We start from the raw sequence: 12987 nt of genomic DNA on the forward strand, positions 1-12987 counted from the left end.
CAGCAGGGGTTTTTGTGTGTGTGTGTGCGTTTGTTTTGTTTTTTTAGGTATCTTGAATTGAATGCCTAACCATGTTAGCTAAGAAGTAGGCTCCTACAGTGGTACCTCAGGTTACGAACACTTTGGGTTACAGACTCTGCTAATCCGGAAATAGTACCTCGGGTTACAAACTTTGCCCCAGGATGAGAACGGAAATCGAGGCCCCATTAGCTAAAGTGGTACCTCAGGTTAAGAACGGTTTCGGGTTAAGAATGGACCTCCGGAAGAAATTAAGTTCATAACCCGAGGTACCACTGTATTGAAACCAATGGGATTACTCCCAAAAGAGTAGGGTTAGGATTGCAACATTACTTCCTGTACTGATAAAATTGTTTTGCTAGTTGAAGGCTAACGTCTTAATTGTTGCAGCTAGAAAGATCACTGTTCCCGATTACATTAGTATAATTTATGTAAAATCATAGACAAGCCTGTGTGTTTGTGACTGTGTGTCTGACTGTGTGTGTGTTTGGCAGCGCCCCTTGACCCTTTAATGAAGTTAATTAAATACTTAAATCCACACACTTTATTTTCTAGGATTTAATTTTAGCCTTTTTAAATCTAACCCAATGGCCTTTTGGACCAGCGCATCCCCCCCTCAACCCAATAGTAAAGGTATTTACATACTGCACTGAATGTCGTGTTGTATCACTTTTGGGAAGACACTGACAGCTCCCCAACATTAGCAGACTATTGGCTTATGGAATTACAGAAAAATTAACATGCATGTTAAAAGAGAATAGTAATGACTGAATTTGCTTTACAGCTGTTGTGGTAAGAGACTGGTTCTTGAATCCTTGAATGTGATTGCCTGATTCCTATGTTTTCTGAGTGCCCAGCTATTGAATTTTTAAAATTTTGCTTGCTGGGTGGTAGGTAGGCAAGGACAAATGGATAGACATGGAATAAGTATGTTTCAGGTGTCCTTATTGTCCCCCAGTCTCAATTCTAGGATTTTTGTTCTTGAACAATCCTACAAGGCAAAATATTTTTCTTCCTGGAGGGGGGAGGTTTATGCTAATTCATAGAACCTTTTCTGAACTACTCTCCAGCCTCATATTTTTTGCTTTTGTTTCACTTCATAATCAGTGCCCCTTCATCTGATTAGTTTTTTTTTAATGCTTTTAAAAAACCTAGGAACATCTTGGGGAAAGACCATTTTTCTATAAGAGAAAATGGCTGCTGAGAAAACTTCTAGAGAAGTTTTCCCACTAGTGCAAGGGCTTCTGCATGTGCCATGGGACTTTCACACTTCTCTTCCTTCCATGCACCCATCCCTCAACCCTCTGAAGCAGATTGGAAGGGGTGCATAAGGAAATAAGAAATTCCAAGGCTTATGTTTTACTAAAACTGAACCTAATGCAACTACCTGTGGTGGTGTTTTTTTCTAAATTGTGCATTCTGAAGGAGACTAGAAGTCTGGAACTTTTAATTTTAACTGTTTAGGATATGGCTTGCATTCTTGTGTGAGAGTGCACACTGATAATAAGCATGCATGAAAATGTTTTGTGTACTTGGCATGTATTATTTTAATACGTATTTATCAATTGACATCAATTGGAGCGAAAAATACGGTATTTGATTTTGTTGCACCTGTACTTCATACTTAGATATACCAATTTGTGACTTTAATAATTGAGTCCTACTTCTGGGACTGATATTTGCTTTTCTTCATGAATTCACACGAGTAGGTCTTATGTTCTGATCACATGCTAAGTGTTATACAGGGCTTACTGCTGTATTGAGATAGATTTAGCAAAAGATGACCAGCTAGACAAAATCAGATTGCTTCTGATTTTGAATGCCTCATGTTGAAACACCTGAACACCTCATGATGAAAATAAAAGTGGCAAATTGCTAGGACTTAGTGAGCTCTTTCTACTCTGCTTCTTTTCCAGTACTGTGTAAGCTGAATAGTTAACTCGGTATTGATAAACCTATTTAAAAATACACTTTGGAAAGAGAACTTCACCACAACAAAAGTAATCCTAACAATAATAAATGAAATGGCTGAAGCCATTATTATGACTAAATAAAAATTGATGGCAGTGGTATACAGTGTTACTATTGATGCTTACTATCTAGCCATCTACCTTGTGCTACATTGTGCAATAAACATTGTGTCTCATTCAGTGAGAAGAGCTTAATGCCATGTGCGCAACTCTCACTGAAATCACGTTTTAGCTTTGTCAGAATCTTGTGATTCAAAGTCAGAGTTTGGGGCCATGCACACTTGCCAAGCTCCTGCTTGATATATATAATGTGTAATTTGAATAATTTGAAAGAGCCTGTCTTTATTGTTATTACAACTGTTTAAAGTAGAATTGAATTCTCAGCTTCCAAATGAATAGAGACAAACCTGTTTCACAGCCTATCAATTTATTCCCACTGTTAAGTCACCTTAACAAAAGATACATTCATATTTTAATACAGTGTATATCAATAAAACCCAACCTAAATCAGGTCTAACATAAAATGGAATTAAAGTGCTATCAAAAGTATATTTTCTTCTGCTTTACAAGTTTTTAACTTAAAAGGTTTCTATGCCATTTCACTGAACTTCCCAGAAGCATCTTTTTTCTCAACATAATACCTGTACATGCACAGTGTAAGTTCTACTTAAAAGACAATAGATGGATAGAAGATTTGTTGTGTCTGGAAGCAGCTGTCTTACAAGAAGCATGGCATGAGTTTGGCTTTATGGAAAGGAAACCCATCTCATGGTGGCTAAACTCTTCTTCTTATTGGTTTGACTTTAAACCTTGCTTGTTTTCTGGTTGAAAGTATTTCTTGCCTGCTTTGTAAATGTGTTAGTATTAAAGTGCAGTTGCTGCTTTCAGACTTGCTTAGACAATTCACTTCTTTCCCCAGCAGTTGAGATTAAGAAGGAGCCAGATGATACTGCCACTTCAGACGATGTTTTGATTGTATATGAGTTAACACCCACACCTGAGCAAAGAGCTCTTGCAGACTCCCTTAAGTTACCTCCAACATTCTTCTGCTACCAGAATGAACCTGGGTATCTGAATGAAGATGATGATGATGATGGTAAGAAGCATTCCTTGAAAATTCTTCTTTAAGTTACAGAACACTATTAAAGGAATAAAGGAAGCATTGGTCGAATCCAGAAGAACATCATTTCTAGAAATGTATTAGTCTTCATGAATTAAGGGTGGTGGTGGGGGGTATCGCATACACATTGCAGTAGATCATTTCTCTGGGATCACAAAGTCTCCTGTTTCTGGCCCTTGTCAGTCATATAGAGCAGGATGAAACTTAATAGCACTCTTCAGCTAAGCAGCACTGACTTCCCCCTGCATCAGCTGATGTAGTGGAAGATCAGTCCAGCTTGATTTGGATGCACATGAGAGCCCCCTGTGCACTCAAATGTGGTGCTGTTTAGTTGAACTTCAAAGTTCTGGTGTCAGGACTTCAAAATACCTTGCAGGCAACAATATGCTACTAAAAAAGGAAGGTGAAAACCTTGCATTCAGCAATGTGTTGCTGCCTACAAAGTACTTTGCTGTCCAAACACCTGATGTCATTTGTGACCTACAAGAGAGATCCTGATATGAATTTGGCTTGTGGAGCCGAAAAGGTCCCCCGCCCTATTCTGTGGTACTCCCTCACTTGGGACACTTGCCTGGCACTCAGTTTATCAGTATATTCATACCAGGCAAATATACTCAATATACTCATACCAGGTGAAACCCAGGTATTTTAAAGTTCCATAGTTGTCTAACTGCTGCATTTTATTGTTTAAGTTATTTTGCATCTTTTGCATTTTGTCCATGCTTGAGGTTGTTTCTCCCTTTAAAGTATAGCAGGGCATACAAACCTAAATACTTACTAGCTAGTGGCATAACAGATAAGCAGTGTGAATAAACTTTCATTTTCATATTTCAGATGAGGACTATGAAACAGCCGTGAAGAAGCTTAATGGAAAGTTGTATCCTGATAAACCTGAAAAACGTGCACAACTGAAAGAAACTGATACAAGTAAATTTTATTGTGAAGAAGATTTAACTTAGCAAGCACGGCTATAATTTTGAATTTTGGGGGAATGAAAATACATTCTGACTCATAATCGTTTGCCATGCCATTTATTACATGGTTCCATAACTTGAAAAACAACATAAAAAATGGGGAACTGTGTAGGGAAATGGTAATTTCAAGTTTGTAATGAATTTGCTTGCTATAATGGGATAAAAGCTGAAATAATTAAAGTGTTCCCTGTAGTACTAAACACTTTTAGAAGAAGAAGATTTAATAAGAATGTGTTACAATCCCATGCATATGGGGTGAAATCCCCTCAAATGCACTTTGTGATACCTTGCTAGAAACTTGGCAATTTTAGCTTCAGTTTTACAATTAAAGACTGAGAAAACAAGTGAAAATACCAAGTGGTGGTATAATGAGAAACTTGTTATAGCAAAACGTTGAGATTTCTGAAGATGCAGAAACCAGCAGAGTTCCTCTGCTCCTTCTCTTTTACCAAAACCTAGATTCAGGTAGGTAGCCATGTTGGTCTGACGCAGTCAAAATAAAATTTTAAAAAAAATGTCTAGTATCACCTTAGAGACCAACTAAGTTTGTTCTGGGTATAAGCTTTCGTGTGCATGCACACTTCTTCAGATACAAGAAATGCACACGAAAGCTTATACCCAGAACAAACGGAGTTGGTCTCTAAGGTGCTACTGGACAATTTTTTTAATTTTTACTAAAACCTCTTATCCTTAGGCTTCATTATTTGAGATTTTAAGTTTATCATTGGAGTATTTTGAGGTTTTACTTTATTCTAGTTTTTTTCAATAAAATCTTAAAATATTCTCTGTTTTGCTATTGAAGGAGAAAATGAAGCAGAATGTGGGAGTGAGTGTATTATTGTGTGGGAAAAGAAACCAACTCCTGAAGAAAAGGCTAAAGCAGAAACCCTGAAGCTTCCTCCAACCTTTCTGTGTGGTATTGGCAGTGACACTGATGAAGACAATAACTTAGAAGACTTTCAAACAGAACTTAGAAAAGTCCAAGAAACAAACGTAAGTAACAAAAGAATGGGACTTTAAGCACCTTTTCAGCTGGACTTGGTATGATCCAAATGTGTGATTCTTGAAAATTAGCATAACAGGAAGACTTCCTTCTTCCTGACATGCTATATTTCTAAGTGCAGAGATGCTGTTCCTTTTTGTTTGTTATTGCGGCTGAGAGTTGGGTGGAGTATATTCCACATTGCCTGCACCCTAATGCCATTTTGTTACTAGAAGTTCATGGAAGAGATCTAGAACACAATATACATCAGGAAGCTTAGTTTGGTCAGAATCGAGTATACACTTCCAGAGTTAACACTAAATACATCACTTCTGGTAAATGAGCCACCATAGCTGCTAGAGGGCCATGAAAATTTGTGTCCTGGGCTTTTTAGACTCTTCTACCCATGTACTATCTGAAACCATAGTGGTGCATTGGTTGCCAGTTGTGAAATAGATTGGCATTATTTTCAGCTCTCCTACCCCACTACAGATTCATTGGACAACTTTTGACTTCACAAATTTTGAGGGCTGAGGGATTCTGTCTGAGACTTCATGGACAGTGGGTTGGATAACATAGACTTCTGGTTCCTTTTAATTCCCAATTTTAAAACAAGCATTTGATAGTATGATGTGAAACCATTTTGAAAGTGCAGAGGTGCTTGGCAGTTTTAGTTTCCTCCACTTGCCCTGCCAGGAAGATACCTGTTCTAGAGATCAGCTAGTTCTGGTTTCAGATACTGTCCGGTACTTTACATATGCATTTACATAAAAAGCCTATGAAGACTTGGCACCAGTTTAAAAAATAACTTAGTGAGTTTCTTTTCAGGAAGCTCAAGTAGAAGAAGTAACCAGTTCAACTGATGATGTGTGCTCCATTAAGGAGGAACAGTCTGCTGAAGCAGTCAGTAAAGCTGAAGAACCAGATTCTACCACTGAACCTATATACACTATACAGACGTTATTAGCAGCAGATGACAAACCTGTTGACCTGTCAACGAAAAAAGAAAACGATGTCAGTTCTGCAACCTCTACAAACCAAGGTATACTCATTTGATGTGTGAAAGACACATATACTAGGGAAACTAACATTGCAAAGTCTAATAATGCATACAGAGAATCTCCAGCTAATTAAAACTTCTATTCCTCTGGACATGTATTTGAAGTACACTTAATTAGTATTTTGATTGTTAAACCCCATATCGATCGTTTTATTGTTCGTGTAGAGAATTATGCAGAAATTTTGGTTTAATATGCTGGCTGTTTGATGTAATAAACATTCACTGACTGACTGATTGTATAGAATGTGAAGGGTTGAGAGTGTTGACTTGGCTAGTAGGCAACACTCATTGTATCTCCAGTGTACGGACTAATGCCTTGCTAGTGTCCTTTCAGAGGTTACACCTGACTTGTTCACTTTCTCCTTCTCCTTGAGCTTATGTCTGGAGCTATGATAGTGGGGGAATGTGACCTATTATGCAATGTAAAATGGACCACAGAATGATGTGAACACTTTCCCTCCCTTTATGTAGAAAGCAAACCTTTCTCATTCACCCTTGGCAACAACATACCTGGCTTGTCATTTGCTGATCTGGCTTCAAATAATTCTGGAGATTTTGCTTTTGGTTCTAAAGGTAAGATGCACATATTGTCTAATTTCTGGTCTGTGACTGTAATAAATCCATTCATTCATTCACATATTATCTACTTAACTATTTATAGAAACTGCTTGCTGCTAAGAGTTATTGTGTGTGAAATCACATTTTTGGGGGTGAGGGGATAAGAAAATGTAATCTCAGAAATATTTTTCTATAGTATTAAGATTCTGTCTTCCCATCTAAGCAGACAAAAACTTCAAGTGGGCAAATACAGGAGCAACTGTGTTTGGCGGACAAGTGGCCACTAAGTGTGACAACGAAGATGATGGAAGTGATGAAGAAGTTGTACACAGTGATGATATTCATTTTGAACCAATTGTATCACTGCCTGAGGTAAGATATGAATCTGTTAAATAAGAGTTGGTTCTTTCCTCTAACACATGCGAGGACAATGAGCCGTACCATTTCTCGTGTGTGCAAAATAGGGTTGTTGTTTTTACTTACTCTAAAATGGAAGAAGTATGCATGTCATTTTTTTTTTAAAAGCCCCCATAATTCAAGAATATACTACATTAAGAATGTGATCCTTTGCACACTAGCCTGAGATTAAGCCCCACTGTACACAGTGGAATTTACTGCTTCATAAACATCTGCAGAATTTATGATAACTCAGGAGTAGTGATCTGAGTAAATATGACTTATCCCTGCTAGGTTGAGGTGAAGTCAGGAGAAGAAGATGAAGAAATTCTCTTCAAAGAGAGGGCAAAACTCTACAGATGGGACAGAGAAGTCAATCAGTGGAAAGAACGTGGTGTGGGAGAAATAAAGATCCTCTACCATACACAGAATAAATGGTATAGAATCTTAATGAGAAGGGACCAAGTTTTCAAAGTCTGTGCAAATCATATGATTTCAAAAACGATGGATCTAAAACCCTTGAATACTTCAAACAATGCTATGGTTTGGACTGCAACAGATTATGCCGGTGAGTATTTGTAAAGATATTCTATAACTTTATTTCCCATCCATTATATATGACATATTCCCTTCCTAACGCTTTGTGGTTGTGCTGGTTTCCATGATGCTGCAAAGAATGGGACTTCACCAAGTAGCTATGCCACCGATAATGGGTGCTCCATTGGGCCCTTTCCCTGCCTACTGCAGAAAGCAAGCATTAGCGCGAAGGTTTCCACAGAATCTGGAACCTTTATGCATACAGTAAGTAAATGAAGAACCCCCTCAGTACAGATGCTTGCACAAACGTTGGGAGAAGGGCTGAATGGAGTTTGCTATGTCTGGGGTAGGGCTACTCAGCACAACCCCACTCCTAGCTTCCATGTTGCTGTACACAGGATCAAATGTTGAAAGAAGGCTGCATTCTGATTATTACATCATGAATAACACTTGCAATCTTAATTTCAGATGGTGAAGCTAAGATAGAACAGCTTGCTGTCAGATTTAAAAGCCAAGAGCTGGCTGATTCCTTCAAGAGGAGATTTGAAGAATGTCAACAGAGCTTGTCAGAGTTACAGAAGGGTCATGTTTCTCTGGCAGCAGAATTGTCAAAGGAATCTAACCCTATAGTATATCTCGAAGTTTCAGCTAACGACGAACCTCTAGGTCATGTAACCATAGAATTGTTTTCAAATATTGTTCCGCGAACTGCTGAGAACTTCAGGGCATTGTGCACAGGAGAAAAAGGATTTGGATTCCGAAATTCCATATTTCATAGAATAATTCCAGATTTTATCTGTCAAGTAAGTGAAAATGCTAAGATTGAACATACATTTCATACTACACATTGATTAACAGGAATATATTTTAAGGCTCAGTAGAAAAGTTCTAGTTTGCAAACAAATTAGTAGAAACATGAACCATGATATGAGCCTTTCATATCATGAAAGTCTGGAAGTTAATCTGGGGCCTTTCTTCTCAATTTATATTCCATTACTTCTGTAGTTTCTCTAGTGCCAAGTTAGCTTTTCATTTTCTCTTATCTACTTCAGTTGTATCCAATAGATGTACACCTACACAGAGAATGTAAATGGACACTAAAGGCTAATCCCTTAAACCCTGGGGTGGGAAATGTTTTAGCCCAGCGACCCAGATTGTGGAGATCATATTTGACATGTAGGCAGAGCTGCACAATGACATCAGCTTTCCTGTTTTGCTTGTTTTGCAAAGATGCCCCTTTGAAAGCAAAACACCTTTTTGACTGAGTCAGGTGGTCACTGCAGGACAAATTGGGAGCTCTGGCAGGACCACAGTCTGGAGGTATCCCACCCCTGCCTTAGAACAATCAGAATACATTTCTAGGCTCACTGTTCCCCTTCATTAATTTCACTGGGAAACAATTTGTTTGTTGCATTGACACCTGCAGTTCTAACCTAATTTTGACGAGCTGATTTCATCTCTGAAGTTGGTTTTGTTCTGTAAGCTCGTTTTTTTTGCAATTCATGTTTTTCACTTTTCACCATAATCTTTGTTTTTCACAATGCAAAAATTCAATATTTTATTAAACACATAGCCAAAGTAGTACAATATGAGTATAAATGTAAGTGACTTATATAGCATTGAACATGACATGTACAGCATTGAAAATGACATGTATATCTATGTACAATTGGAGGTATGCAAAAAAAAAAAGTATTCCCTTGGGATACACAATATCTACAAGCTGTAGGTATGATGGATCTGGGGAATGGTCTTGGGCTACACCCCTTCTGTGATGTATGTATGATGCATGGTGGGGTGGTCTTGAGCTCCAGGGCAGGGAATTTCAAAATGTATATATAAAGGCAGGCACACCTTTGTTCTGGGTCGTCCTCCTCTCGCATGTGAGGGGAACACCCTGTTGCAACAGCTTTAATAAAGATCAGGCTTACTAGCTGCTTTGCTTCCCAATATTCTCTGGTTGGCTTCTATTATTTTCTCCTACCGATGGAGAACTTACAAAGGACTCTATAAGGGCTCTTGTTTACCCCATAAGGGAATAAGGGCAGATTTTGTTTATAACAATGTAAACAAGCCTGATGCCTTTTGTTATGTATGTGGCTGCTACACACTTCCTCGTCAAAGACACAATATAACAGCGTTTGTGAGGCGTGCCTATTGTTATAAACAAAATCTGCCCTTATTCCCTTATGGGGTACACAAGAGCCCTTATACAGAACAAAGGTGTGCCTGCCCTTATATAGACATTTTGAAGGGGTAGCACAAAACCACCCCCCAGATACATCATACCTACATCATAGAAAAGGCTGTCTACAACAGAAATTTGAATTTTTTGTTTTTCCTGTCTGCCAGGTTATCTGATAATGCCTTATCTGATTGCCTTTCCTGGTAGTCTGGTCATTCCTTTGAGATGGTAATTACTTAATTCCTGGGACAATGGGAAGGTTTCTGTCACCTCCTCCCTCCTTGCAGAGAAACATTTGGTCAGTTTGGGAGTCAAAATGGTTTCAGGACTATCTTCCTGTACTGTTTCAGACATGTGGTTTATATATTTATGTATGTGGTTGCTTGGTACATTTATGAACATTTATTATATATCTAAAACCTTAAAATTCTTATAACAACACATTTTTGTCTACTTGAAGAAGCCATGGTCAGATCTCAAAAATACAAATATTTAGGTTACAAAACTATAAAAATCAAGTTTGCAATACAATAATTACCATGTGGTTAGGGTAGATCAACGTGTCAGTGTCCACTTATTCCCAGTGTAAATATGACATATCGGCAAAAGTCGGAAATTGAAAGATAACCATAGCATGTACATGAAAATTGATATCAGATTTGAAATCAGCATTGATAGAACATACAGGTGAAACTCAAGAATATTGTGGGAAAATCTATATATGTAAGTAATTGTTTTCATTAGCTACTGGAGTTTAATATATGAGATAGACTCATGACATGCAAAGCGAGATATGTCAAGCCTTTATTTGTTATAATTGTGATGATTATGGCGTACAGCTGATGAAAACCCCAAAGTTGTAATTGTTAATTTGGGGTTCTCATCAGCTGTACACCATAATCATCACAATTATAACCGATAGACTCATGACATGCAAAGCGAGATATGTGAAGCCTTTATCTCATATGTTAGTTTCACCTTTTAAGTTGAATTACTGAAAGAAATGAACCTTTCCACAATATTCTAATTTTTCAAGTTTCACCTGTATAAGAACAGTTGAAAAATCTCATGCAACAGAAAATGAAAAAAATATTGTTCCCCAGTGTTTTCATCAGTGACAGCATGAAGGAACAAGTGTGTTTATGGTAGCCTCTGAAGCTAGTGGAACATAACACCTTACAGTCATATATATGAAAATGAAAGGCAAATGTAAGTGAAAACCATGACTGCATTCAAACCTGACAAACCATGGTTTGTTATTAATGTGTGTGAGTGGTGGTGAGCTTTGGGCTCAAATGACATCTGCCTGAGACCTGCTGCTGCTTGTGTACATATATAATGGCTCACCATGGTTTGCTGCAATAGCTGAACACAGGAGCTGAATGAAACCACTATGGATTTAACAGTTGAGAACACCAGATGGAACACCACATTGTGCTGGTAAAATGTATTTCTACACATTTCAGATGTTTCAACGTGTACTATAACCAAGTGAATTTTCTCTATTTGTTTACATTCTAGGGAGGTGATATCACTAGACAAGATGGTACGGGTGGCCAGTCCATTTATGGAGAAGCATTTGAGGATGAAAACTTTGAAATAAAACACACTGGCCCTGGCTTACTGTCGATGGCAAATCGTGGCAGAGACACCAATAATTCCCAATTCTTTATCACTCTCAAAAAAGCAGAGCACTTGGACTTTAAACATGTTGTTTTTGGGTTTGTAAAGGATGGGATGGATATTGTGAAAAAAATTGAATCTTTTGGCTCACCTAAAGGAGTAGTGTCAAAAAGAATTTCGATTACAGACTGTGGTCAATTATAAAATCATTTCTATGACTATGTGGATTAAAATAAATGTTCAGATTTAGACAAAATTATGTTCAGCTTCTTTAAAAATGAACATTTCTGGTGTATAAATGTAGAGTTACAGCTTATAGCTGAGTACTTTTTTAGTGTTTCAATTGACTGCATGTTGTGAAATAAAAGTTCAAACACTGGTAAATTTTAGGTGTATTTTTGTTTCATCCCCATTTTTGTATTAAATGATTTAAAATTAAATACGAGTCTGAAGTTCTGTTACTCTGATTTGTGCAAATTTCTCAGTTTATTTGAATGGTTTAAATAAAATTACAAACTAGTGTGTGGTTACTACTTTCCTCTCTTGACTTCCTTGAACAACAGACAACCCCAAAACATTTATGTTGACTTGCCTGCCTCCCTACCTGCATGTATAAATTTAAGTGTGTGGCTTTGGGCAGTCTGCAGTGGTTCATTCACATGAGCCATAATTGTATATTAGTGAACAAATCATAGAATTGGAATCTGTTGATCTCTATTCAGTACTTTTGGACACCATTTATTTATTATTTTATTATCTATTTCATAAAATTTATACACCGCTTGATTATAAAAAACAAAACAAAAACCCAAAGCGGTTTACAAGAGGATAAAATAAAATTGAGGAAAAAATACAACCATACTTTAAAACAGATTAAAATTGTCTCAACTTTCTAGCATCTGGATAAGCTTGTCTAAACAATGTATTAGCAGGTGCTAAAAAGAGCACAATGATGGCACACCTACTTGATCTCAATAGGCAAGGGGTTCCAAAGTGCAGGTACTGCCACACTATACAATGCAGTTCTTACAAATGCAGAATGGGTAGTCTGTTAATTCTGCCAGTTGAATGGGCATATGGGGTAAAGTGATCTCGTAGGTAAACTGGTCCCAAGTTGCTACTTGAACTTGGCCCAGTAGCAAATTAGCAACCAGTACAGACCTTACATGCTGACACGGTCTGCCTCCTGGATCAAGTGAAAGGGAAACCCCACATAGAGCGTCCTATATTAGAAGTAATCTGTGCATGAGCTACTATGGTCAGGTTCATGGTCCTGAAATGGCTGTAGCTGCCAAACCAACCAGAGTTGGTAAGAGAGCCACTTGAGCCACCAGTGATAGAACTGGACCCAGAAGCACCCACAAACTTACACTCCCCATGAAGGCTCCTCTTGAAGGTTAACTCATCTTGGGTAGGTAACTGATCAATTTCTTGGACGCTGAAACTCCTTGGCCACAGTGCCTCCATCTTGCCAGGATTCAAGCTCAGCTTGTTTTTCCTCTTCCTTCTCACCATTGTCCAGGCAATGGTGCAGGGACTGCATGGCCTCTCCCGATTCATTTGA

The 12987-nt window shown here is 37.9% G+C and overlaps 1 protein-coding gene across 8 annotated transcripts in view; it reads left to right on the top strand.

Annotated features, from left to right (window-relative positions):
• LOC117046010 (E3 SUMO-protein ligase RanBP2-like) overlaps positions 1-11863 on the top strand; it is a 36899-nt gene extending 25036 nt beyond the window's left edge. Inside the window, exons 22-31 of one of the 8 annotated variants that reach the window (XM_033147670.1) lie at positions 572-651; positions 2908-3084; positions 3943-4035; positions 4876-5075; positions 5893-6106; positions 6596-6697; positions 6906-7054; positions 7373-7646; positions 8084-8418; positions 11322-11863. In XM_033147670.1, the coding sequence (XP_033003561.1) occupies positions 572-651; positions 2908-3084; positions 3943-4035; positions 4876-5075; positions 5893-6106; positions 6596-6697; positions 6906-7054; positions 7373-7646; positions 8084-8418; positions 11322-11627 (1930 nt within the window). In that variant the 3' untranslated portion in view covers positions 11628-11863. The remainder of the gene's footprint in view (positions 1-571; positions 652-2907; positions 3085-3942; positions 4036-4875; positions 5076-5892; positions 6107-6595; positions 6698-6905; positions 7055-7372; positions 7647-8083; positions 8419-11321) is intronic. The other 7 variants (XM_033147673.1, XM_033147671.1, XM_033147672.1 and 4 more) reach the window with 7 other exon arrangements.
• Positions 11864-12987: the final 1124 nt, after the last annotated feature.

This window comes from Lacerta agilis, chromosome 4 (genome assembly GCF_009819535.1).
Source record: "Lacerta agilis isolate rLacAgi1 chromosome 4, rLacAgi1.pri, whole genome shotgun sequence".
NCBI classification, from domain to species: domain Eukaryota; kingdom Metazoa; phylum Chordata; class Lepidosauria; order Squamata; family Lacertidae; genus Lacerta; species Lacerta agilis.